This window comes from Dreissena polymorpha, chromosome 1, assembly GCF_020536995.1.
Source record: "Dreissena polymorpha isolate Duluth1 chromosome 1, UMN_Dpol_1.0, whole genome shotgun sequence".
Taxonomy (NCBI): Eukaryota; Metazoa; Mollusca; class Bivalvia; order Myida; family Dreissenidae; genus Dreissena; species Dreissena polymorpha.
Window position 1 is genome coordinate 88,531,875 of NC_068355.1, and position 27,748 is coordinate 88,559,622.

At 35.3% G+C, this 27,748-nt stretch overlaps 2 protein-coding genes across 5 annotated transcripts; one reads left to right on the top strand and one right to left on the bottom strand.

Moving 5' to 3' along the window:
* Window positions 1-963: 963 nt before the first annotated feature.
* LOC127839542 (uncharacterized) lies at window positions 964-6,836 on the top strand. Its single transcript, XM_052367936.1, has 3 exons — window positions 964-1,553; window positions 2,756-2,893; window positions 5,141-6,836. The coding sequence occupies exons 1-3, from the start codon at window positions 1,349-1,351 to the stop codon at window positions 5,356-5,358; spliced, it is 561 nt and encodes a 186-aa protein (XP_052223896.1). The 5' UTR covers window positions 964-1,348; the 3' UTR covers window positions 5,359-6,836.
* A 1,119-nt stretch (window positions 6,837-7,955) lies between these two features.
* Window positions 7,956-27,389, bottom strand: LOC127839554 (vesicle transport protein GOT1B-like). Of its 4 annotated transcripts, none has more exons than XM_052367952.1 (7): window positions 27,242-27,389; window positions 22,452-22,543; window positions 21,799-21,977; window positions 20,888-20,969; window positions 17,929-17,961; window positions 15,374-15,392; window positions 7,956-8,151 (listed from the first exon to the last, which is right to left on the bottom strand). In XM_052367952.1, the coding sequence occupies exons 1-6, from the start codon at window positions 27,264-27,266 to the stop codon at window positions 15,381-15,383; spliced, it is 423 nt and encodes a 140-aa protein (XP_052223912.1). In that variant the 5' UTR covers window positions 27,267-27,389; the 3' UTR covers window positions 7,956-8,151; window positions 15,374-15,380. The 4 variants fall into 4 exon arrangements, with proteins under 4 accessions (XP_052223912.1, XP_052223906.1, XP_052223925.1 ...); XM_052367946.1 differs by lacking the exon at window positions 7,956-8,151 and adding an exon at window positions 11,303-11,440; XM_052367965.1 differs by lacking the exon at window positions 7,956-8,151 and having other exon boundaries at window positions 12,184-17,253.
* Between the last annotated feature and the right edge of the window lie 359 nt (window positions 27,390-27,748).

Below are 27,748 nucleotides of genomic sequence, written 5' to 3' on the forward strand. Positions count from 1 at the left end.
AAAGTAACGTTGAAGTATGGGAAGACCTCAGTTTTCCTTATCGGTGTTGCTGGTCGCTTATTATGTCATTGATTGAGAAACTTACTTTTTCATTGTTTTATTACAGGTAAATATAAATATGTCATGTTTTGGTAATCTTATGGCATTTTAAGTAAATACTAGTACCTATTCGAATCACAAACAATGGCTTGTATTACATCAATGTTGTTTTGAACGTGCCATCTTTAAAATTTTCTCGGTTAAAATACGTAATAAAAATGTATGAACACATGCATGTTTATTGTTATTGTTAACTTTTCTATGTAGTGCCTGTTAACCAGTAACCCTTAAACTATGCACATCTACCCAATCAATTACACTGTAGATTTCACTTGACGTCAGTCGGTGAGTCATAAGACGTATATTTCATTGTTAATATTATTTTTGGTGCCGGGGGATTTCTAAGAGCCGTTGTAAAAAATAACTTTTTAACTTGTGATATTTTTTGGTTCATTTTTTCTGAGGGATTGTGAACACACCGTTTACGTCGCTACAGAAAATGTAAAGTGTTTGTTTACGCCAATAATATCGTTCAAATTAATTGTCTTTTTATTGCCTAATACGTGTTCAATAATGTTAATTATGTTCTTTTTATTGAACAGGGCAATTAAATTAGTCATCTTTCTTTTATTTTTAAGGATACCATTAACAAACATAAACGAAACAGCCAACAACAATATACTGTACATTAGGACGTGACCTGTGTACTGTACATTAGGACCTGATAATATATGAATGGCGAGTGTAAATACTCGTGATACTTATGTGTAAGTGTATTCACGGAAGATGAACACCACGTTATATCATTACAATTACTGATTTATAGGATGAGTGGAGGGGAAATTTGTTTTCTTATCGTACGCTGTTTCGAAAAGTTTCCTGTTTCACTTGCGTATCACAGTATCGCATGTATACATACATTTCCGTTGCCCACAATGTTCGCATTGTGAGGATCTGTCAGCGCAAACAATTTACGCACTGTTTAAAATGGGTGATTCAGTAAGATCCACATGAAATTTGCGTTTTCTAAAGTATTGTTCATTTAATGGCAACAGGCGAATAGCGAGTGTTTTTAAATAAGTGTTGTTCAATTTAAGAACAGGCGATTTAATGCAAATACAGGATTTATGTATCAGTGTTTGCTATTTTTCAAATATGTTTAATGATGTATTGAACAACTATTTATTAAATGCTTGACAACAACAACAGGAAGAAAAATTAAACAAGGAACAGAAATATACACTCTATAGACATTCAATCGCTATGTTATATTTTGTTTTTTTACGGAAGTAATCAGAAGCGAAATAAAATGCGATTTAAAAACATACCACTTGATTATGTCACACTCGGACTTTCTCTTCTGGCCCTCATATTTGACATCGTGGGGCTCTTTGCTGGACCATGGTGGACTCATACCGGGCGCGTGGGTCAGAGCTTGTTTGGGATTACTTCGCATCGCGTCTGTCAGTTCTCATGCGTCGACAAAACCGTCTTGGTCATAGAAGGCGGGAAAGGTATACTAGTGTAGTAGTAGTAGTAGTAGTAGTAGTAGTAGTAGTAGTAGTAGTAGTAGTAGTAGTAGTAGTAGTAGTAGTCGTAGTAGTAGTAGTAGTAGTAGTAGTCGTAGTAGTAGTAGTGGGTAGTAGTAGTAGGAGTAGTAGTTGTAGTAGTAGTAGTAGTAGTAGTAGTAGTAGTAGTAGTAGTAGTAGTTGTAGTAGTAGTAGTAGTAGTAGTAGTAGTAGTAGTAGTAGTAGTAGTAGTAGAAGTAGTAGTAGTAGTAGTAGAAGTAGTAGTAGTGATCGTAGTAGTAGTAGTAGTAGTAGAAGTAGTAGTAGTAGTAGTAGTAGTAGTAGTAGTAGTAGTAGTAGTAGTAGTAGTAGTAGTAGTAGTAGTAGTAGTAGTAGTAGTAGTAGTAGTAGTAGTAGTAGTAGTAGTAGTAGTAGTAGTAGTAGTAGTAGTAGTAGTAGTAGTAGTAGTAGTAGTAGTAGTAGTAGTAGTAGTAGTAGTAGTAGTAGTGATCGTAATAGTAGTAGTAGTAGTAGTAGGAGTAGTAGAAGTAGTAGTAGTAGTAGTAGAAGTAGTAGTAGTAGTAGTAGTAGTAGTAGTAGTAGTAGTAGTAGTAGTAGTAGTAGTAGTAGTAGTAGTAGTAGTAGTAGTGGTAGTAGTAGTAGTAGTAGTAGTAGTAGTAGTAGTAGTAGTAGTAGTAGTAGTAGTAGTAGTAGTAGAAGAAGTAGTAGTAGTAGAAGAAGTAGTAGTAGTAGTAGTAGTAGTAGTAGTAGTAGTAGTAGTAGTAGTAGTAGTAGTAGTAGTAGTAGTAGTAGTAGTAGTAGTAGTAGTAGTAGTAGTAGTAGTAGTTGTAGTAGTAGTAGTCGTAGTAGTAGAGGTTGTAGAAGTAGTAGAAAAAGTAGTAGTAGTGGTTGTAGAAGTAGTAGAAAAAGTAGTTGTAGTAGAACTAGTAGTAATTGTTGTTGCTGTTGTTTTTGTTGTAGCAAAAGAAGCACAGATAATTAATGTTGTTGTAAATTATATTTTGTTGTTGTTGGTATGTGGTAAGATACATTCTTAAGTAAAAGTCAAACAATTTAAACTACTAAATAACTAACTCTGTAAAGCATTTTTCCGTAATGCGTTGTTATTCTTAACAGCACACAGATTCAATGCACGATCACGAAAATGATAATAGCATTAGTTGCTTATGTACATATTTTATGTTTAGAATTCATTCTGACGGTGCGAGGTTTTGAGGTGCTTGGCTTGATATTTATGCTGATCGGAACTATACTCACGGTTCTCGCCGTGATATTGCGGACCCGGCCAATACACACGGCCATCGTGTACATTCACGGAGCAGCAGGTAACACACGTAACATTCCGGGAATGTCCGGTGTTTTATGTTCGGTTCACGTTGGTTCAGAACGCTTTATGTAATTCATTACCGTATTAAAACATGTACGCACTTGCCTTCCTTAAGATTAACAGGATACTAGTGTACGCCGGGTACTCGGATACTTTGATAACAGATGGCACTTCGATACCAGATAACAAAAAAAGCCACGCGCGAGAGTTGAGTTCTTCAGCTCTTTTGGTTTTAAGACACGGTACATTGTTTGGTCGATTAATGGTATAGTACTTCGTATTGCGGAGCAAGAAAATCTCAAAAAACAGTGGATTATAAAAAAAGAGATAAAATTTCATCGATAATCATCATGAATTGGATGATCAGTACGTATTTCAACAAAATAAACATACTTGGAAATAAATCAAGAACGTGCCAACTAATTGAAATGAAAGATCAATATGTCCATTAATGTTACAACTTGTTAAATTTAGTTGAAAAGCGTATTTGAGGAAATTCAAATGTTTTAAGTGTCGGATGCCAAATTTTCATGGACAATTCTTTTACCGATCATCTCAAAGACAATGGCACTTCGATTCCAGATAACTCGACACTTTTTACCAGATATAACACACACTATTTAAGTGAATCAGAAATGCAGAATTCGCTGTGGAATACTGCTATAATAAGCAGGCAATAAATAAAAATGTATGTACTGACGTAAATTAAAAACGAATTACCGAAACATGTTCTTATCCCTTTGAAATATGATAATACAAGGGAAAAGGAAGTGTAAAGCTCAATATAAAGTGAGTTTTCAAATCTCTTTTAAATTTTGTGGCTACGCTTTAGTATCGTCTTCATGATGCGATTCTAACGAGCTCCAATGACAAAGGATTTTCTGAAGTGTATTGGTCGCTTTAAGACCCCTTGCTCCCCTTATCTAGTGTCCTGCTGCAAGTTCAATTGAACACAGTCGTGTTGATCCACATGATCCGTTGTATTTTCAATTCTCTTAATCTCAATTTACCACTTACAAGTTTATTATTTAGACAATTATTTTCGGTCGTCACTTGAAATATATTGCTTCAGAAATAAGCATTTGAATCTTATTTAAAATTTGCACTTATAATATTAATTATATAAATAAATAAGATTTTTGAAAACGCCATTGGTTATATTTTACATGTACACGTATGTTATTACGTTATGCATAGATTCCCAATGTGTCGGGCTTGACAATGCAAACCGATTCGTAATTCAAAATGTTTGGTAAGAATAGCCATAATATAAATAAATGCATTTCAGGTAGAAGATAAAACTCGGTTATCAGAGTGCCCAATTTGTTGAAAGTATTTGTTATCCGAAGTGCCCTATATCGGGAATCAAAGTATCCGCAACTTTATGAATACCACCTATTAAAACATGCTCTATCTTCGTTTATATTTCATTGAATACTATCAAAATTTCAGTATTTGAAGCACAGTGATTACTCTACATGCTGGAATATCAAACACTTACTTGCAATATTTCTAAGTAGTTGTATTGTGTTGAAATGTTTGCTGTTCATCCAGTTTATGCTGTTTTCCGATCGAATTTCTATTTTTTGGGAAAAATCTACCATTCTTCCGTGATGTTTTTCTTTGCAATAGAAAAGGATACACTATTTATAAACTCGACCATGCGCCTTGTCTAAAAAACTAATCTTAATGATATAACTTTAAAAATAACTGATGAACTTACCTCTCGCGCGTGGTTTCTGTTGTTATCTGGTATCGAAGTGCCATCTGTTATCTAAGTATCCGCATACCCAGCGTGTAGTAGTAAGATCTATTTTCTTACCATAATAGTTGTATTGTTCAAAAACATGCGTTAATCGGTTTTTACTTTGGTATATTGTAACAATCGTATACACGAAACGTCGCAGTATCGTTTTTGTGATTTTGTCGTGATAATTTTTTTTTTCGAAATTGAGTGAATAAGTATGTCATTGAAGAAGTGATGGCTGCTGAGTACCAAGCAAATTAAAAGGACGCAAAATTGCCTCTACACCATGTGACAATTTGTGCCAACCATAAATTAAATATCACATGCACAAACAAAGTTTTTCTCCTGCTCGTGCATCCCAATTTTAACTGTATGTATACTACTTTAATGTGTAGGTTATGAACAGTTTGGTTAAAACGGTCTTCACGCGCATCTTGGATAATTAATTTTACGCACTCGTTAAAATGTCTCCAAGCGGGTATTTTTCTCTCCTTGCAGCTATTTTCATCGTGTTTGGCATCTTCATATTCGTCGGCTATCATGGTCAACTTGGCCGAGGTCTCGATGGCGATGGCAGCATCCAGTTCCCATTCGCCCTCACCGTCATTGGCGGCCTTCTGTGCATCGCAACGTCAGTGGTGTCGGGCCTGACTCTTCGTAAACACCTGATAACGTTTACGGGTGACGACGACGAAGATGAACTGGAGACCCAGTAGCGCACTGGCGTCTGTTAAAAAAGGGGTTTAAATGTTTTACGGATATTTCTGTTGGTTACAATGCGTTGAGTGAGTGTTGTTCTGAACATTTTTATCAATACGGGATGTGAATGTTTCAAATGGGAGTCTGTTAAAAGGGAAGTTATATAAGTCTGATGTCTCCGGTGATGTGTCTCACACTATTTATAATGTCACATTACAATGATGTGCGCAACATGTATTGCTTTGTAAACCTTATTTATTCCTGTAACACTTTATATGTTCAAATGCGCATACAAACATGTCTTATTAAGTTGCACGATTTCAAACCATTCACATCTCATTACATGTACCTTAGCTATTACCGGTACTTTAACCTTTTATATCCTTGGTTATGTTGGCTTCCTGTTTAGAGCAGGTATATATCTGTTTCAGATAATATTGCAGGTATTTTAATCTTCTATTATAAAGATTTATATTATGTCTTTTAAACTGCATTTTACATAATACATTTGATATTTATATGTACATTGTATATATTAGTTGTCATGGTACATGGAATTTACTTATTATTTTATATGCACTTATTCTTACTCATTTACTTCGACATTTTGGTTTTCTTTCCTTTATGATGATTTTTCATCTGTACTCTGGTATTTAGGTTTAAAATCTGATTTAATGTGAATAATCTATCTAGTCGACAAGAGTGTAACTGTTTAAGAGTAAACACATTTTTTATCAGCTTACTTGACCTTTAGTAATCATGTACAGCCGGAACATAATTCCTTAGATTGTGTTTATCATATAAAGTCATCAATGAATAAATGTATCATTGATTTCTTAATTGAGTTTTTGTTTGATATTGAACGTTTAATAAAGCATTACATTTTATAATATGTTTTTAATTGTAATAAGTATTAATAATATGGCTGTTTAAAACGTGTGTTATGGTTACGCCATGAACCATTTGTTTGTTTTAATTTAAAACAAAATCAATTAGGAACACGTGTTTCAATTAAGTGAGAGCGAAGTACCTTTCGACGCATGCGCACTATCGAAGTAAAATTCTCATTGGGTAGGCGATGTGTCGTGGCAGTAACTTCGAATTCTATTGTATGTATATATTTTTATTTACGATTTTGTAAATATAGAATAGGGAGAAGATAAATAACTGCATGAAAAGAAAGAAATATGCATTATTTTCATATATCACAATCTGGAGAGAGACACTTTCGCTATGCCTTTTCTAGCCACACCAAAACCACGTTAGTAGACACAAATATATCGGCGCTCTAGTTGGTCAATGGGTTTGCAGTGAATGGATTTGATTATTCAACAATTGTTTTTTTATAAACCAAAATATAAACTCAACACTTGTAAACTCTGTCCTCGTGTGTCACTTATATAAAGGGCAATTGCAGAAACAGATAACGATTGTATCGAATTTGAGAATCTGGCAGTTGACATTGACATGTATGTAATAAATCATATGTATGTTTCTTACGTATTTATTCCTTTAACCTGCAGCAAACTAGTTTAAGGTACTAAGTGTCTTTTGAACCTTTAAACCTCAAGTGATAGATCGTACATGTGTACGTAAGTAAATGGTGTGGCGTAAGTAAGAAACTATAACGGTTACAGTATACTAAATATACCCTCTAAGAACATCATTTATTTGATGACGCGATTCTACGTTGGGGCACTGGCCATGAGTTAATTTAAGAATATTTCCTTGAGCATGTGGTACGGAAACCTGTATGGTTAATAAAAAATGCACGCTTTTACTTAAATTATGGAGGCGGGAAGCCCTCACCAACTGGAGAGAAGCCGGTAAATAGATGGCCGTAAAACAGTGACCGTTGATTCGTGTAGAGTTCTTTCTCGTGGACAGGTTTACGCAAGAACTATCATAATTTACTTTGCATAAACGCCAAGATGCTTCAAACAGGCAATAAAAATAACTGCATAAAAATTCGAAAATGAACACCAATTTTCATAATTGGTGAGCACAGTTACCCACTTTCCGTAACTGGTGTTCGTGCAAAAGTCAAAACACACAAATACAAAAATGGAAACCGAATAAAAATACGCATGTCTAGGTTTGCTTTGATAATAATTGTAGCGTTACTTTGATTTGTGGCGACACACTAAAATGTACTGTGGAATAGAGGGGGACATGGGACTTTTTTTATCAATACGTGTGCGCATGATTTACGTCATGCGCGCCCACGTGTTGCTATTTCATTGATCCACTTAACACATGCGCGGGTATTGATTTCATATGCGAACGTATTGCTTTGGCATGTACACATATCGATTTCACGTGCACATGTATTCATTAGAAAATACCTGCGCATTTATTCACACCTGCGTGCGCACCTATTTACCATTACACGCGCAAGGGAACAAATAAGTATTACGTGCGCGTGCGAACGCATTTGAAAAAGAAAATACCCATATGCCCTCGATGCCGCCGTGGAAACTTACAATAAAATAATATGAATCCATATCGTGCAAAGTTTTCAAAACAGTAAAAATTTACCTGTTAAGACACATTCTTAATACTTTTTATTCATGGACAAATATAATAGAAGTCATTGAATGGGTAATCAAAGCAGTCTAACAAAGTTATTTTTGAAATCGGTGTGGCTTAAATCATATAAAGTGAGTTATTTGATGATTTATTACAGATGTCATCGTCCAACGGATATCATCTGGCATTAGAAGCGTGCGGTGTTGCTCAATCGAGCGCATTCTCTTTTAAGCGACACATTCAGTTTCATAGTGTACCGTACCATTCTTCAAAAACATCCCCTGAAATGTAAATTTGTAAAATATTAAGATTTGTTTCCGGCTTCACGAGGTGCAAAATGCTTCCACTTACGAAATTTTCTTGGGGTGATTTGTGCACATTTGCTTTGCAACCGTCACTTTCACAAATGTCTCATTATATACCTGTTTCACTACTTTAATCTCATTGTTAGCTATGCCCTTAATAGAATAATGCATATACCGACTACGTACCATACCTTTATAAAACCAGAAACGTGCCATTTTTCGCCTTAATAACAGTTCAACAGCACAAATGACAAAATCTAGGTAAATCCTTTTCACAAGGAATAAAAGAATATTCTAAAAGGAAATTTAAAAACTAATACAAAACAGTGACGAAATACATTTATTCTTCTGACTCCACATTTAATCAATTAGGTATTCATGTTTAACAAGAGCTTGTCACAGTAGTGCAAAATGCCGAAATGTGTTTGCTTGTATGACAACATTTGTTTTAGAGAGTAGGATAATATTTGTAAAAACAAATAAAGGGAGATAATTCATTATGCTCCGGACAAAAATTTACTTTGAAATTAAATGAAGGGATATAATTCAAACACTAAGGTAGAGAGTTATGGTTCTTAGTCATTGCACTTCTCCTACTTGCCATCTGTTTAAGTTTGAAGTTTCAAGTAAATCCTTTCAGTAGATTTAGAGTTATGCTCCGGACAAAAATTTACTTTAAAATTATATAAAAGGGGAGATAATTCAAAAACTAAGGTAGAGTTGTGGGTCTAGGTCACTGCACTTCTCCTAGTTGCCATCTGTTTATATTTCAAGTAAATCCCTTTAGTATATTTAGAGTTATGCTCCGGACAAAAATTAACTTTAAAGTTAAATAAAAGGGGAGATAATTCAAAAACTAGGGTAGATATAGTTATGGTTCTTGGCCCCTGCACTTCTCCTAGTTGCCATCTGTTTATATTTTAAGTTTAAAGTAAATCCATTGAAAAGATTTACAGTTATGCCCCGGAAAAGGTTTCAGCCGGACGGACAGACGGACAGGACCAATTACTATATCCCCTCCGAAAAAAATTTCGGAGGGGATAACTAAAAATACATAAAAATATAAACGGTCAGGTAAAAATTGTTTGATGATTGTGTAACTATTAGTTACGTAGTACGGGAAAAGGTGGAGTTGGAATAATTTAAACTAAGAGTTAACTACGCTATTCAAGGAAGTAATTTGCATGAGGCTTGTTCTGAGAAAACTGGGCATAATGCATGTGCGTAAAGTGTTGTGCCAGATTAGCCTGTGCAGTACGCATAGGCTTATCAGGGACGACACTTTCCGCTTTTATGACATTTTTCATTTAAATGAAGTCTCTACTCAGCAAAAATCCAATCTGGGCGGGAAGTGTCGTCCCTGATCTGCCTGTGCGGACTGCACAGGCTAATCTGGGACAACACTTTACGCACATGCATTATGCCCAGTTTTCTCAAAACGCGACTCACATGGACTTCATAGCGATATTTGTACAAACGACAAAACAGTTCGTATTATACAGTATTTGAAATCTAATTGCTGTTAATTAGAACAATTAATTATTCCTTAACAATATATATGTCTAAGCATTAACCAAATACACAACTGTAAATACAATTGCATATCCCTGGACCATTTGACTTTTTTCATTTATGATTTCGTAAGTGACTGACATTAAAAGAACTATAAAAGGTCATCTATAACCTGAACAATGATATCTCGAAACGCAGAACGCGAAATGGGATGGTATCTGCAACACACATCTTAATATTAATACAATTATGTCCTGCATATATTTCAAGATGTATAATAAATATCTACTTTCACCCTGCCTCTTGAGTTTAGAGCTATTGTATGGCCCATCTAAGTATTATAAGTATACGGCCCAAATATTGTCCTCATTTCAGGACTAGCCTGGGCTTGATTTTTTCGTACACACCTAGTGTTATTTTTGCTTTACACCAGTACTGGAAAGTGGGGTTACTGTGCTCAACAGTTACGAAAATGAGGATTCATTTTCAAATTGGTATGCATGTATTGCGATTGCCTGTTGGAAGCATCTTGGTTTTCAAATAAGGTAAACTACGATTGTACCCGAGTCTTACATGATAACTGCTGACAAAAACTTATATACGACCTAAAATGCACATACATTATACAAGGAACCATGTCAATAGTTAAGTATACAAGGAACCATGTCAATAGTAAAGTATACAAGGAACCATGTCAGTAGTAGTCTTCAATAACTTTTTCAATATTGATACTGCGTCTACAGCATACTACGGTGGCATAGAGGTGACATTCACTCCTGTTTTTTTTTAAATTGCACTCCTCTTTTTTTTCTATCTCGTGGCATCGAATTAGTGACTTGAGGCCACGACTTACTAACTCGTGGCCACGAGATAGCTATGTCGTGGCCACGAGATAGAAAAAAAGAGGATTTCAAAACTAAATAAAAGAGGCGTGCAATTAAAAAAGAGCAGTGCAGTAAATAAAGGAAGGGTGTATAAAACAAAATAAGAGAGAATTTTAGCTATCTCGAGGGAACGAGTTAGTCAGTCAATCAAATTTTGCGTAACATGCAAATATTTTATAGTACGCATATATAGCTAGCTAAAGCGGGCTTTTACTGTGATGATTTCTTCCCTTTGTATAAAGAACACTATGGACACCCATATGAAACAATTTGATTGGCTGCCTAACTCGTGGCCAATAGTTAGCCAAGTATCTCTTCTTTTGTTTAATTCACCCTTCCTTTATTTGTTGCACCACTCTTTTTTTAATTGCACTCCTTTTTAATTAAGTTTTACTCTCCTCATTTTTCTATCTCGTGGCCTCGACTTAGTAACTCGTGGCCACGACATAGCTAACTCGTGGCCACGAGTTAGTAATTCGTGGCCACGAGATAGAAAAAAGACGAGTGCAATTTAAAAAAAGAGGAGTGGATGTCACCTCTATGCCACCTTTGCATACCGAGGTACAATTGATGTAGATAACTTCAGACGAAAACATCGAAAAATCAGCCGTTTGCCGCCATTTTGAACACCAGTACACATTCTCCTCACGTGCGTCACACCAGTTACTTGCATATGCTCTATCCCCTGGACTTGCTCTATTGGTACTTAATGTTCATCATTGAAAGCTGTGTACTATTTCTGAACTTTTATTTTATATCATGATTTATATCGTCATGATTTTGACATCAACAATATAATTGAATATCATTTAACTCAAAATCTCAATCTATTTAAGGCAATTCCAACTCGAAGTTAATCCACGCAAAAACTGAAATGAAACAAAACATACACAAGTTATTATTGTCACTGACATGTAATTTTATTTGGATTCGTCATACTAGCGAAGACCGAGAGAAAACATTAAACGTCATTAATACATAATCATAATGGAGCTTTGCAGAATTACCCCCGACATTTATAGTTCTTTTTTTTAGGCATTCAGGCTTATATGTACTGTATAGTATCCCTTGCAAGCTTTATATATTGCGAAAGTAATAACACAACTTAATTTTTAAGATATAATTGGTTTTTCAGTCATCTTCAAGCCTCTGTTCAGAAACAAATATAGTTTATAACCACATTGTGTCAATTCTAAAGGGTTTATTTAAAAATTGTCTACTTTGTTGTGGACTTATTGCGATTTATCGGGATCCTGTTCAATTGTATATAAGATCAACAACAAGGCCGTGCCTGCCCTTAAGCGCTCACCTGAGTTTACCGACACCAGTTGGTGCAGGTAGACTCGATAGAAGACCCAAACTTCGTGAGGGATTAATAGGATAGACATTAATGACATTGAACTGTATCAATAGAGCACGGATGTACACATTTGTCTCAAAGCTCTTATTATGTCAAACACAAGCTGTTTATGGTCAAATCAAACTTGTAAGTTGCCACCTCTAAGTGTGACCTTGAGGTGATTCCCGCGACACTCGGTTTTCTCATGGAAGTCAATTTTTGTTATCACATTTTCTTAAAATTGAATGATAAATGAAACCGTAACCAATTAGATGATTCATAGAAAATTTAATTTCTCGGTGTGACCAAGACTTCTGTGGTAGCTAGACAGGGTTAACACACATTTCGCTGTGTGTCCATATGGTTGTCTTTAGTGCTTAATTATCTGAAAATAGCATGATGAAGTTACAGTTCGAACAAAGCTGGTGAATATCAAAATTTGATTTGTGAAGTGGCGTGGACTTTTAGGGAAGTAAGATGAATGCAGAAACTCGCTAGTGCCAATTTGTCTTAAATTCATCAATTATATTGCAAAGTAATGACTGTGACAGTAATTAATGACCTTTTACTTTCAGCTTTGTGACATTGGCGGTATAAAGACGGTTGTTGCAGGCGAAATGCCGTGTCCTTATGGCTGTATATTGTGGTCGTTATCCTAAAATAGCGTTCCCTATGACAAAGTGAAATTCCGAGCAAGCTTTTTTATGGTCAAACGTGATAATGGAACTATTTCAAGTGACCTTGACCGTTAAGTCAGGGAAACATATTTTACACGCTTCTTGATGCCTCATGATTTATTGCATTCCTACCGAGTTATTTCAAAATATATCAAAATATGGCAAAGTTATGGCGGACGGAAGTATTTTCAAGCTATGTTATGGTCAAATTTAGCTTTTGACCTCTACTCATAACCTTTTGTAAATGAGGTTGAAAGACGAATATTACGCGCGACACGTTTCTAACACCAGAACCGGAGAACTCAACTTTTCTGAGGGTGGAGTTCAGAGTAATAAAAGTACGTCATAAAACATACATTGTACATTTCTAGGCACATTTTTATTGCGCTGAACTTGCCGAGATATTAAAACAACAAAAGCATTATTATTCGAACCATGTTTCATTAGTATTTGACTTATAACGTAATATCATACGAACAAATATTATAAAAACATGTCATGGGAATAGGCCTTAATGTGACTTCTAGTGTTAATAAGCCCCTACTATAGCAACGCAAGTAAAACTTCCACGCATTCGTTTGGCCATATTGTTAAACGGACCGGAATAATGTTCTAACTCAGCTGAGATATCATTAAAACAAATGTTCTGATCATGTTTCAAAATTGGGCTTCTAAAGTGTTGAGACGTTTTCATTGAACAAGTGTCCTACTTGTGTTGACCTCGCCGAGATTTATGAGGACAAATGTTTTAAACAGGTTTTATAAAGATTGAAAATGAATGTGGCCCCTAAAGTGTTACAAATATAAATGCTGACAACGGACGTCAACGTGGGACCGTGGTCTAGGAAGGTCCCTAGTTCGGATACCACGCTTGCGAGTGAAATAAGTCAATGTGCTGTGGCTGCATACTGCGACGAATGTAAACGGACGACTTTTATCCCAGTGATTGAGGGAGGGAGGGGGGAGAATTCCAAAGTCGATTGAATCATAAGAGGGGGAGGGTAAATGTCAAAAGCGATTGAAGAGGAGTCTGCGGTCAACATATAAACAAATGCACGACGGTGATCACTGTCGCAACGTTGTACAGCACATTGGATGGAGTCATAATTTTTGAATCTAGAGTGGTAACCAATGGCATATGACCCAGCTTCAAACTCGACCTTGATATTGTCCAAATAAAAAGTCTGACCTTTTTTCAATGAAAATTGCTTGCAAAATGGTGGCCTCTATAGTGGTAACGAGCCAAAAAGTGACGACGCAAACCACACATCGCAAGCAGACAGATTTCGGACACAATAACACATCTTGAGCACAAAGTGCTCAGGAAAGCTAACGATACCATTACCAGAATAGGCAGTTTCAGTCGATAATAATTACAATATTCTATGTATGTTATATAAAGATGTTTGGAAAAGGCATTAGTGTAAAACTGTTTATGGTTACATTTTTCTCTCCGGCGACATTTTCCCGAAAACACCAAATACCAAGGGTGCAACGTTTCAATAATGTACATGTTTCAAGAGTGTTGCGGTAAAATTGTTATCAAATAGCACATTTCGGGAACTTTTTTCACAGCACTTTGATATTATCACAAACCGTTCGAAATATGAAAATATGCTTCTTTTATCTTTATGCCGCGGTCTAACTTATGTGACAAAACTGAAACGTTTTTAAGTCAGGATATGCGACAGTCGATACAAACTTTTGTTAATGTATGATCTAATTTGAAAAGAGTAAGATAATTATAACAAGCAAATTCGTTCAATTGATATGCCCCCGCCAAATAAATTTTGTTTATGGATGGGTGTAGAACTAAAAGATAAGGTATAAGTAAAGGGTTGTGCCTGATAATCGAGAACTTACATCAGGACATTTTGAGAAACCATTTTAGTATGGTAGAATCCTTACCAAATAAGGCATATTTAATCAAAATTTGTGATTTTGACCTTTGTGTGTGACTTTGACCATGACCCTAGCAACCTGGATCTTATATTTGACACTCAGCTTGATAATGTGGAACAATTGTGGACAGTGATTACAAAATCCCTTGATGCATAGTAAAGAAATGACTAAATAATGAAAAATTCATCAAATTTGTGACCTTTGACCTCATTGTGTGACCTTGACCCCTAGGATTAGAAGTGTTGAATGTGAAGCACCCCCAGATGATTGAGAACAACTATGGCAAGTTTCATGGCTCTGGCTCATGTGTTAATTGAGATAAAGCTCTAAGCTTATATTAAAAAGCATTTTGTAAGATACAAAAGGCCATAACTTCGTTATTAACAGATGGTGGACAATGCCATTTGGCGTGCATCATCCTCTTATCCATATATATATACTCATACCAAGTTTCAATGAAATCCGCCAAAGCACTTCCAAGATATGGCTCCGGACACAAAAGTGAGCATTTTTTCAAGATACAAAAGGCCATAATGCCGTTATTAACAGATGGTGTAAAATGCCATTGTGCGTGCATCATGCTCTTATCCACATATATATATATACTCGTACCAAGTTTCAATGAAATCTGCCAAAGCACTTCCAAGATATGGCTCCAGACACAAAAGTGCCGGACTGACGGACAACGCCAAAACAATATCCCTCCGCCTATGGCGGGTGATAATAAAGAGTGTAATACTGTTTATTTGGCGCGTGTTCTATTCACCTTACTAACATCTACCAAGGGAAACAATCACCATACAGATGAACCCAGTCACCAACATACTGGCTATACAGATTCCAAATAGGTATGTTTTGCAAAGCATTTGTTTTTAAATACTTACAACTTAGTTATGCCATATTCTGAAATGATTAAGATCATAATTGTCTCAAGATGATGACATAATAATAGACAGACAGACATAATAACCAGACAAATAATGAATGACAGTACAAAAGCACGAACAATGTTTAACACAACTAATGTATAATAAAAGTATAATAAAAAAATTGATGCAATTACAATTGCTACTTTAAAATATTGGGCATAATGTTCACAAAAACAATGAAAAAATGTATTGAAATATGTTTTCAATCTTTGTTTTCTGAAATGATGTGACACATTTCTAAAATTAACAAGATTATGACAGAAAATGGCGCCAAAATTACTGAGCAGTCTTGAAAATCAAAGATATCCAATTTGTTCATGACCTTTTTTAATATCTGTTTCTTTATACAAGACTTTAAAAAACACTTGTTAACACAAATTAGATGTAAACATTAAAGATGGAAATATACAAATAAATAGCAATAACACTACAACAGTGAAAATAACATATACCAAAATTTAAATAAAATTCACAAACTGTCATTTTTACCAAAATGCACTTTCAAATACAATATCATTATGGCATATGCAACTAAATGATCCGAAACCATTTAACGGTAATCGCTTTATTGAAAAAAGGAAATTGTGCAAAATCTTACAGATGTTTCAAACCAAATGCTGACTTAAACCAAGATCAGACACAAGTGAACAGTGTCATTCAAAAATGGGTGTAATGCTGTAATCTTCTGATATAGCTTAAAAACAGCCTGCACATCAGTGCAGTCTGGTCAGCCTCTACTCTGTCTGATAATGACAACACGAAAGCTTGCGTCTCTACAGCAGACAGGGAAGCTGGTCTGGACCTAAGCTGGTCGCATATGGCATACGACCTATTTTCACACGATGGGTCTCCAATCAATAATTCGATAAATTACACTGAATCTTATGAAATCCATACTTAAAATATGATGTGTCAATTACATTTTAAGATTAAGACGCATATAAGATCAGAATGACATTTATCTAAAAGATATACAGCAAAAATGAGGTACGTGTACATGTAGCATTAAGATCACTATATTTAAATGCAATTAAAATCTGCATTATTTATACAAACATACATTCATATACAAGAGACTGATAAACAGACATAAATAAATACTGTGATTTTGAGAAAAAAAATAAGAATTTTGTCTAGCATGGCAATTAATACAAACATGTCACTTGGTTAAAACTAAAGTCGATTGCAACAGACTAGAAATAAATTATGAAATTTGCTATAAATACTTATCTGTCTGTTAGAGCAAATTTAGTATAGGGTAATATATTATGTTTGTTTGTTTCATTAAATGTATTGCATATACTCATCTTTGAAGCACATACTTCTATCATATAATATATAGTTTAGATTGTCCCTAAACAATATTGCTTTACTGTCTCATCAAAATTAATGTAATGACTTAAACATATTTTTTGAGTCGGCCCCAATGTAATGTTTATGATATGATTCTGCAAATGATTAATTCTGCCAGTAAAGAAACTGCATTGACAACGAGCAATTACCATGTCCACAGCCTCAATTCTTACTTGAACTGTTAGTTAAGAAAGCTCAGACAAAAATAACATTACCCATTAATTTACAACATGAGTATGTATAAGAGCATTTGCTAAAAACACTTCAACTGCAGTTCAATATTTCATTATTCATGATCAACACATAATTGTGGTAAAGATGCTAGTCTGCACTAACACTGTTTTTATACAAAAGAGGATTCACTGAGTTAAGAATAAAGGGCATTCAACCCTTTAATTGTACATCACAACTCCGACAATCTGTGTTCAAGTCATGGGGTATCAACTGTGGAGTCTACTGTTTCACCATCTTCATCATCAGGCCTGCAATCAGCCCGTCTATTCCATATAATATAATATAGTATCTGGGACAGCATGCATGTTATGTCAACTCTGTTTGGTGTGAAAAAAGGAAATTGACATGTGTTGTCTTGTAACATATTGTTTGAAAAGATTCAGTTTGATTGTTGAACATTGTCAGTCATGAGAAGGCTCAAGTGTTATGGATATGGTGTCCGCCTTGCTTCTGGGAGATATGCAGCTGGATACCCATTGTGGGAGGAATCTTAAGATATCTGCCAAAGTCACATACTACTAGTTTTACCCAGGAAACGGACTTAGTGACTTATGGTCTTGTAACAAAAACTAAAATATCATACTGTTTTGTATTCTAAGTTTTGTCATATCGTTTTTCATTAGCATTTTATCAAACCCAGGTGACAAATGTCAAAATTTAGTGGCTTGCAACCACCAAAGTCAAACCTGAACGGTTGCATCTTGATTCTAATAATATTACACATGTGCACAAAATATTATTATTTTGAGGTGGTAAACCCTCTCTTTAAGTATATGTTTCACACACATTTGGGTACATGATTGTGATTGTCAACACATTAAGTTATTGCTATGCCTTTAAGATGCAAGATTAATATCTCTTCAAATGTTATAAACTAGAGGACAAATGATAATCTACTATTATATTAACCAATTGGTTCATACCATTGAGTTTGATTCTCCAACTTTGTCTGCCACCTGAAATCAGGCCAAACAACATTTTACACAGCTGAAAAGTGCTGACAAAAATATCTATTGATTGGTAAATGGAAAAGAATACGAGACTAGTTCTAGATAAACATGCTTACCGGTAATACAAGTCTTAGTGCAAAATGTATTTGCCTGTACCATCGACACAAACTAACCTGGGATAACAAGTCCCACTTTGAGACTGTTTTTTTTGTTTCGAGGCAACATCTTTTAAACAACAAATTTCTATAACAGCCTATAGCGTCTGGGACAAAAAGATATGCATAGTATGCATTAAGCCCAGTTTTCCCCGAGGTTCATATAATCGAATGTGCTTAATTATATTGTGCATGTTAAACACTTTATTTATGATAGGAACGCAAAAGAATATATGGGGACTAGTATTAAGAATTTAATGTTGTCAAACACAGAAAATCAAGTGTGTAAAAAAGACTCTGCTTGTTTTCCTTCTGAGACTTTTTTACCAAGCAGTGGACTGAATAAAGCAAGAATATGCAAAATAAGTATGTTAATCCATAAGGATAATCTTTAACAAGAGATGTGTTTGTCAGAATCACAGTGCCCCCTATTGCGCCCCTTTGAAGCCATAAATTTGACCTTTGAACTTGAAGGATAACCTTGACCTTTCACCACTCAAAATGTGCAGCTCCATGAGATACACATGCATGCCAAATATTAAGTTGCTATCTTCAATATTCAGAAAGTTATGACCAAACTTTAACTTAGGTTAAAGTTTTAGAAAACAACAAGAGCTGTCACCATAGGATGACATATGCCCCCTATAAACCCTTTGATAGAAGTTATAGCATTTTTCGAAACCTCAACGCAGATTTCGAAACCTATATGCGGACCCTAAGTTCAAGGTCAAGGTCACAGGGGTCAACATTTTTGTGCGTATGGAAAGGCCTTGTCCATATAAACATGCATACCAAATATGAAGGTCATATCTCAAGGGACATAGAAGTTATGAGCATTTTTCGAAACCTAAACGCAGATTTTGAAACCTAAACGCAGACCCTAAGTTCAAGGTCAAGGTCACAGGGGTCAAAATTTGTGTGCGTATGGAAAGGCCTTGTCCATATACATATGCATACCAAATATGAAGGCTTTATCTCAAGGGACATAGAAGTTATGAGCATTTTCCGAAACCTAAACCCAGATTTCGAAACCTAAACGCGGACCCTAACTTTAAGGTGAAGGTCACAGGGGTAATTTTTTTTGTGGGTATGGAAATGCCTTGTCCATATACACATACATACCAAATATGAAGGTTATATCTCAAGGGACATAGATGCTATGAGCATTTTTCGAAACCTAAAGACATATTTCGAAACCTAAACGCGGACCCTAAGTTCAAGGTAAAGGTCACAGGGGTAAAAAATTGTGTGCATATGGAAAGGCTTTGTCCATATACACATGCATACCTAATATGAAGGTTATATCTCAAGGGACATAGAAGTTATGAGCATTTTTCGAAACCTAAACGCAAAGTGTGACGGAAAGACGGACAGACAGACAGACGGACAGTCCGATCACTATATGCCCCTTTTTCTTCGAAAGGGGGCATTAACAAGAGCTGTCAGAGGACAGCGCGCTCGACTATTCGAGTGCTTCACAGTATAACGTAAGCCATCATGGGGAAATTGTTCATATTCAATAATTTATTAGACGATTTTTCAAAAAGAAAAAAAGGAAAAAAAAAAAAATTGGGGGGGGGTTAAGAGGGGGTTTAATGTGGGGTGTGGTCATTTATTAGACGATCTTTTAAAAATAAAAAAAGGAAAAAAAAATAGATGATGTTTAAAAAAAAATTGGGGGGGGGGGGGGTAGGCTGGGGGGGGGGGAAGGGATTCTGGGTTACGGCGTGCGGTATTGTTTGGGTGGAATCCATTGTGGTATTCAGGTAAGTGTTGTTTTGTCAAAGTAATAATAAAATGTGATCATAAATAAAGAAGTTATGGCAATTTAAGCAAAATGTTCAATTATCTAAGTGTAAAAGGGGCCATAAATATGTCAAAATGCTTGATACAGTGGTCTGCTCTTGTTTATAGGTTGGGGTCATGTTGGTAAACAAATATGCAAAATATAAAAGCAATATGTCAAAGGATATAGGAAATATTTGGGGTAGTACGCAAAGTTCAACATAGATCTATCATTAATATGCATATTCTAAGTATAAAAGGGGCAATAATTCTGTCAAAATGCTTGATACAGTTGTATGCTCTTGTTTATAGGTTGGGGTCATGATGGTCAACAAGTATGCAAAATATGAAAGCAATATGTAAAGGGACATTGAAAATATTTGGGGTATTACGCAAACTTTAACCTTTGCTGCATATTCTAAGTGGAAAAGGGGCCATAATTATGACAAAATGCTTGATAGAATTGTCTGCTCTTGTTTATAGGTTGGGGTCATGTTGGTAAACAAGTGTGCAAAATATGAAAGCAATATGTCAAGGGACAATGAAAATAATTGGGGTAGTACGAAAACTTTCAACATTTGCACGCCATCACTAACGGAACGGAAACGCCGACGCCGGGGTGAGTAGGATAGCTCCACTATATATATTTCATATTATAGTCGAGCTAAAAATACAATTATCTTTGACCTTGAAGGATGACCTTGACCTTGACTTGCAACACTCAAAATGTGCAGCTCCTTGAGATACACATGCATGCCAAATATGAAGTTGCTATCGTCAATATTGCAAAAGTTATAAAACTTTTACCAAGGTTTAAGTTTTGGGACACACACAATGAATGAATGAATGACAGACAGACAGACAGGCCAAAAACAATATACTCCCGATCTTACGATCAGGGGGCATAAAAAGCTAATCAAAATTTGATTACAGGCAAGTTTATTACTATTTATCTTTCCTACTCAGGATAAATTGAGTGTATAAATACTCACTGATCTGATTCCAGGTAAGTTTAATATTGTGCCAATAACTGGAACCCTTCGTAAAAAATTAACTGCTACTGGGAAAAATCCACTGAAACAGAGAACAGTGCTGTATTAACAAACCAAAGATTATATACATGTATAATATACCTAGTTTAAAGAATGTGTAGATCCAAAAAGGGGTTATCTACTTTGTGTATTAATTCCCTAAAATATAGAATCTATATCTATAATCTGTCTCTTAGCTGACTACCCAATACTCGATTGCATGATTGACCCTCCCTCTCTGGATTTATCACCACCAATTAGGGTCGCTGAACTGTGAGCACATTAGGGTTCCAATAAACAAGGAATATGAAACACAGGATTGGATGTAAAATAATCGTCTGTCCAGTCAGCACAGTGGTAGGTTTCTGCTTTCAGATTCTCACCAAAATGACCTATGTAAAATCCCCATTCCATGCAGCGTGTGAGTTTGGTTGGCAAGCAGCATACCAGTCCCCCACCCCATTCCACAGCACAGGGCTACGTAAATTAAATTTCTTAAACAAGAACAAACTGGAAATTGCAGATTATGATTTTCTTCAAAGTCATCCTAACTTTCATGAGTTTATAGTTGATAAGGTAGCGTGCAATTCCAACGCTTCCTATATTAAGTAAAACAATCACAGAGAGAAACCTATGGCAAGTTACTCACTACTTAAATCACCATTTAGGTCATTGCTGTAAACTTTTTGATGAATTTTATTCTGCCATGTAAATTGCATAACTTTATTATGACCAAATAAGTAGGAATAAACTTATCATAGCATGTTGCTTGTAATACTGATTAATGATTTTTTAATGAAAAGGATGTTTACCGGTACTTTACTGGATCTTAAACTCTGTGAACAACCCAGCCTTGTAGATTTTAAACTCACCTAAATAATAAGAAAAATCCATAAATTTCTAACACCATTCCAATTACAGGCCATCCTAGAAGCACAACAAATATTCCACCCATAAAGAAACCTGTGGCCTTCACTTTGTGTCTTTGAAAGAAGAATCGGAAAGTCCTCTCCAGGCCTATCACAAACGCAAGACCAGCGATAAATAAAATCTGAAACACACAATAGGATGTAAATTAATTGATTATATACATTTTTTTCATGAATTTGATTTTCAAAAAATGTCCTGTACCCAAGACATTGGGAATTAAAGAGTAAATTGACCTTGTTTGGTGAAAAACATTCATCAATTGATCAAATATTAATGTTAATGATAAAATGTGAGATATTTATATTTAAGTTTAGCTACATAAGATGTTTTAGTTCAAGGTCTATACTATGAAAGTATGTATGCCATTTCTTCATTGTGTTACAATTTTAATGATAAATCACCTTTACAACAGATTTGTATGCACTGGTGTAGAACCCGATATTTTTATCAAATTGACTGGTTATTTTACACATACCAGTGAGTCATGTATTTATTAACTGGAATGTTTTACTGAAGTGTTTCTTGATTAAGATCATTAGCTTATGTAACAAAACTTGTAAGAGTACAACTTAAATAATGTAAAAATCATACTCACATTTCCTATTGCAAGTAAACCTTTATCAAAGAAGAACAATATGCCAAGAAACAGAAAGGCAATGCCAAACCCTGCCAGCCCTACGCCAATCTCTGAAAATATAATTAAAATGCTGTTCTTACAAATAAGTTAGTCATACATTTAGAGGTAACTAGTATGAAGGTCATACAATTAAATCATGATAATCCAACCTTACATTAGTGAAATTTAACCTGAAATTAATTATGTGAGTCTATTGTTGCTTTGTTTAAAGGGGTTAAATTTGCTGGAATGTTTAATCATCAAACAATTTTCTGTTGGAAACTTAAGTAAAAATTTGCATGAATTTGGTCAAGAAAGTATTTACTTTTTCTAATAAATATATTTTAAATTGGCTCTCATTTGCTAAAATGTCAACCATGATATATCCCAAAATACCCTTATTTGTATGTTATGTTTATAATGTGAGCCATAATTTCAGATCATTGCTTTTAGACACTCCACTGACTACAGTAACCAGGCAGGACTTCTCGCAATCAACTACGACAAACTTTTCTTGTTGTGTAAGGAAGTCTGATATCCAGTTAAGAATTGGACTGTGGATACCGGTACTGTAGTTGTCAAGCTTCAGCTGCAGTCCTTGGTGAGGAATGTTGTCAGAGGCATTACATACACTAGTACCAAGGATTTGTTCTGATTGTCGTATATGGTCAAGTTATGGCCTGTGAAAACCAGTTGGGTTTCACAGGAGTATCATAAGTGAAAGCCATGATTTACCGGTAGGTGGGTACAAACTTGTGGCTTGTCCAAGTGGCTAAAACTTGTTTATTGTCCAAGTGGCTAAGTATATCATACAGATATTGTGTTCTAAAAGCTTTGAAAGTGTGCAGATTGCTGCCATGTAATTCTGTGGAGAATGACAATCTCCAATCTTAACAACATGAGCAATTTGTGCAACTGGCATATCATTGGTAGCTAGCCAGTGTCTTTTGATGGCTGCCTCCACAGCCACAGCACAAACCTGCAGGAATCTGTTTGGGAGTTGATCTGGGTCCATTCTGCTTTGCGCATCGCTTTCTTGATTTCTTTCTGGCATTTATGTTAATTGATGTATTTTCTTGCTTTTTAAAGAGTTTCATTTCAGCTGACATTTGATGTTCCTTGTGTGCAATGGAGCACACTTTTTTTAGGTTTTCATTTAAGATGGTATGTTTAACTGGAGGGCAGAGGAAAGTTTGAATTTGGAATTTGTGTTTTTGTGGTTAAATGTTGACCTATTGCAATCATAGAAAAAAATGTAACCAAAGAAATGGCATTAGATGTTTTATATTATGTTATATTTTCAAACCCCCCACACAATAAAAGACAGGAACTCACTACATCTTTTTTTATCTAATTAGAGCAAAACTATTTTTAAATCAAATGTGGCGTAGTCAATGTTAAAACATTCTGTTGAAAACTAGGAAAGCTGATTCTCGCCATTGATTGGATTTTGAAGAATGTGAGTTAGTGTTAATTAAGTTTAATTTGGATTGTCTGAGATCTTCTTACTGTGTAAATGACTGTGAAACTGACTGCGCCAGATCGATAATAATACATGTTTTCGCAAGTTTGTTGTTTGATGACCGCTTTACAGTAGACTTGTGTGAACTAGCAGCCTATATTCCTTTCGTAGGAAGTCTTTTTTGTTGTTTTATACAAAGGTTTTGCAATTAGATAAAAATTGATGGAGCAGTTAGCTTTGGAAATGGTCTATTGTGCCGAGATCAGCATTTTGACTTATACAAGAATGAAGGGTCTAAGCCCAGTGCTCCAGCTAGCAATAAATAGAGGGACGCTGCGCCCCTCTAAAATTTGCCCTCTTAAAAAGCGCCCCTCTATTTTTCTGTCAAATGCCCTTTTGGTCTCTTAAGTTCCTGTTTTCATGCTGTATAAATCGCCAGAAACATCGACATGAATACACAGATAACACCTTACCAGTACATGACTGCCTAGGGCATATTAACCCTTTACCACTTAGATACGTATTTTCACGCATTTGAAGTCCCTTGGAAAGTTATATTTAATTTAAGACTTTTCTTACTCGATTCAAGTTCTTAAGCCTTCATCTACAAACATTAGAAACTGATGAGCAGCAAACAGCCTTAAACCTGAACAGACTGCGAGTTACTCGCAGTTTGTTCTGGTTTTATGCTGTTTGCACATAGCCATTTCCACTTTGCTGATAGGGAAAGGGTTAAGTCAACACATTGTGAACAAACAAGCCCCAAGGGCATGGTTTGTTATCAGATCACTAATTAGCCTTTTGTTGCAGACGATAGTAACATGCTGTGAGAGATTATCTCTGGGGTCACACTTGGTTAGGCACAATCACACTCTAATGAAATCAAACTCAGCACTTTTTATTTTTTTAACTTCTGAATTCTTTGGCTATGATTTTTTTTCCAAAAATAGTGAATTTTAATTCAAAATACATATTAAAATTTGAAAATTAATCATCTTTTTTTAATGCGAATATTCGGTTAATTTTTAGTCCGAAATTACGGCATGGAAAAACATATTAGTGTTTGGATTTTATTTCTGAACTTTAAAACACTGTCTGTCCTCAATCATGATGAATTTTAACATGAATTAGAGACAGACAGTTGTTATTTCAACAAATAAAGAGCTTGTTTGGAAGGAGGATTTATCACTCTGCAAGTAAAATGTCATTTTGATATTATATATTTTCGCGACCTAACAAAACTGTCAACGTTGTTGACATTAGGTGAAATAATGTATTGTAAAATAAATATATAATATTTTTAAAAATAACAATGTTTCATTTTAATCTCCAGACTGGATGCTACTTTATGGTGACATTGATCATTGTTTAGACTTTAAATTTGTCAATATAGATTTTTGTTTTAATTGATATTATTATTGTGGACAAACATTGGCTCAAAGTTATTTAAAGCAATGAATTTAAGAGTTGACAGTCACAACGTTTTTTTGACCCAGTGAAACCCCTGAATTTATTTAATGTTTTCTTCGTTTCTCTAATATGTGTAGTCAGATGCTAGCCCAAGGCCAATTAAGTTGCTTATGAAATTGGCTACTAAGTTGTTTTCCTTAGCGCCAATGTAAATAGTAATACATTTATTATAATTTCATTACACAAAATGAGGAACAGCATACAATTGGTGAAATCATCCAATGCACTAATGTTTACAATTCATGAGTATAAAGTATAACCAAAGTATATACTTAAGTATATTTATAACCAAATGCCCTATTTTCCAAAATTACGCATGAAATGTGCCCTTTTTGGGGAAGCTTCCCTCTATTTTGAAAAGCTGGCTGAAGCACTGCTAAGCCTCATACCTTGTCATACATACAATTAAAAACTAATAATTTTTCATGATTTACTTGATTTGTTTTATTTTGACATTTTTACAGGTTTTGGGATGGGGGGGGGAGGGAGAAGCTTAGGAGGATGTACCTTGTAGCAGTGAGAGGGTGGTAGCAGCTAATGCCAATAAATTGTGCAACAGACTATATCATTCGAAACGTACATTGACAAATTATGTATTGAATTCCTTTATAAAATTATAACATGGCGATACAAGATAGGAGTTGTAGTGTCATCAAGAATGAGAGTTGTTTCTGTCTGATTTAGACAATATTTCCAAAAATAACCAACATGCAAACGAAACAAACAGCATTAAATGTTTGAAATGTTTACATATGATAAGTTATTTTCAATGTGTTAAATTTGGGAAAGGTCGGTACATTATGTGAATATAACAAAAATTCTTTGTTCCTACGAACATAGATTCATAATTAAACATTGTCAACAGTACGAACCACAGGCACTCTGCATTAGCTGCTATCCCCCCATCCCAAAAACCTAAAGTGTCCATTTATCGTGTAAGTACCTGTTATCGAACAGCACCTATTTTCGGACGTTTCGTTTTGGTTCGCTTTGTACCTGCGCAAAAGTGCGCATGACGTCACACTGATAAAAAAATGGTCGCACATGAAGTTCATGACCTACTTGCCTACTTAGCTTGAAACAAATGCGCCAAAAACAGGTTAAAGGAATGCATTTATTGTTATTTACACTGTTTTATGTGTTTTTTGCTATTACTTTTTAAAGCATTTATCAAAACGTGCATTTACACACCAAAAAGCATATTTCCGTTTGCAATTTTGATTGCAGCAGACGCAGATTTTTTCGCCGAGTCCGGGTCACGTGATAGTCATGTGACTTTGTATATACTGGAGTAGTATTTATGAAGTGTTGGGTAATAGGTCATGTTTACATTGGCAGCCATTTTGTTTTGTCTGCTAGAGGTGACAATAACCAGGGAATCATTGTTATAAATTCTTGATGGTAGTTTGCTGGAGAACTTTACAGATAAATCATTCAATGATTGAACTGTAAGTCATCTGTTAAAACAACATGTTTTTGTCATTTTAAGTGTTTCAATTTTAAGGAAAATTAACGTACTTTCTTAGGTGCTCGATAACTGGTTCGTCCACCATAGCATACAAAATATAAAAAAAGTTATTCAAATGTTTGTTTATCATTAGTATCGGCTCTCTTAATTAATGCATACACATTTTGCGGATAGCAGCTGGGGGGGGGGGGGGGGGGGGGGGGGGGTAGCAGAAGGGAGGGGGCGGATATCAACAAACTATTAGTCTAATACCGACTGCCCCTGAGGTACGAACGAGACAGACAACGAAGCAGTCACACTGGGAATTCAAGGTATTCAACACTTTAATAACTTACACAGACGACAATGCTATTTTTATAACCGACTTACTCTGAAAATCTGTAATTTGCATCATTTTGAAGACCTTCTATTGTTAAAATTATTTAGAAAACTATAAAACCGGCGTTTAGTACGAACACGTCATGAATGATCAATTGTAAGCAAACAAACGCTTGTCGACGATCGGCGTTTTAAAGTAGCAGTCAAATCGGCCTCGTAACGAACCGGTAAACATAATTTTCTACAATCTCCACGCATAGTTGTCGTTCCTTGCTCTCACATACAATCTTTGCCATCACACGGTCAATCTCCTACGCAGTGGTCTCCCTTATACTAGAAGAGATGACCGGGCGAATGCCCAAGGGAAGTAACTGCTGTGAGGAGTTTGTCACACGGTATCGGGTCCGTTCGCCCCATTTACACATTCGCCCTGGGTCCGTTCGCCCGATATCAGTTGCATATTGGGTATAAACAGTTGATTTTTCACACCTGCAAGCAAGTATATACCGTTATTAATTCATATAATAAGCAATTAGTGAAAATTACTGGCCTTTATTA

Excerpts from the sequence above, each read along its gene's own strand:
- LOC127839542 (XM_052367936.1), top strand. The coding sequence starts at position 1,349 with ATGCGATTTAAAAACATACCACTTGATTATGTCACACTCGGACTTTCT. Across the intron at positions 1,554-2,755 it reads GGTCATAGAAGGCGGGAAAG|AATTCATTCTGACGGTGCGA; the intron begins GTATACTAGTGT and ends TTTTATGTTTAG. Across the intron at positions 2,894-5,140 it reads GTACATTCACGGAGCAGCAG|CTATTTTCATCGTGTTTGGC; the intron begins GTAACACACGTA and ends CTCTCCTTGCAG.
- LOC127839554 (XM_052367952.1), bottom strand. The coding sequence starts at position 27,266 with ATGATGCAAATTACAGATTTTCAGA. Across the intron at positions 22,544-27,241 it reads GCAAATTACAGATTTTCAGA|AGATTGGCGTAGGGCTGGCA; the intron begins GTAAGTCGGTTA and ends TTATATTTTCAG. Across the intron at positions 17,962-20,887 it reads ACTTACCTGGAATCAGATCA|GTGGCAGACAAAGTTGGAGA; the intron begins GTGAGTATTTAT and ends GCCTGATTTCAG.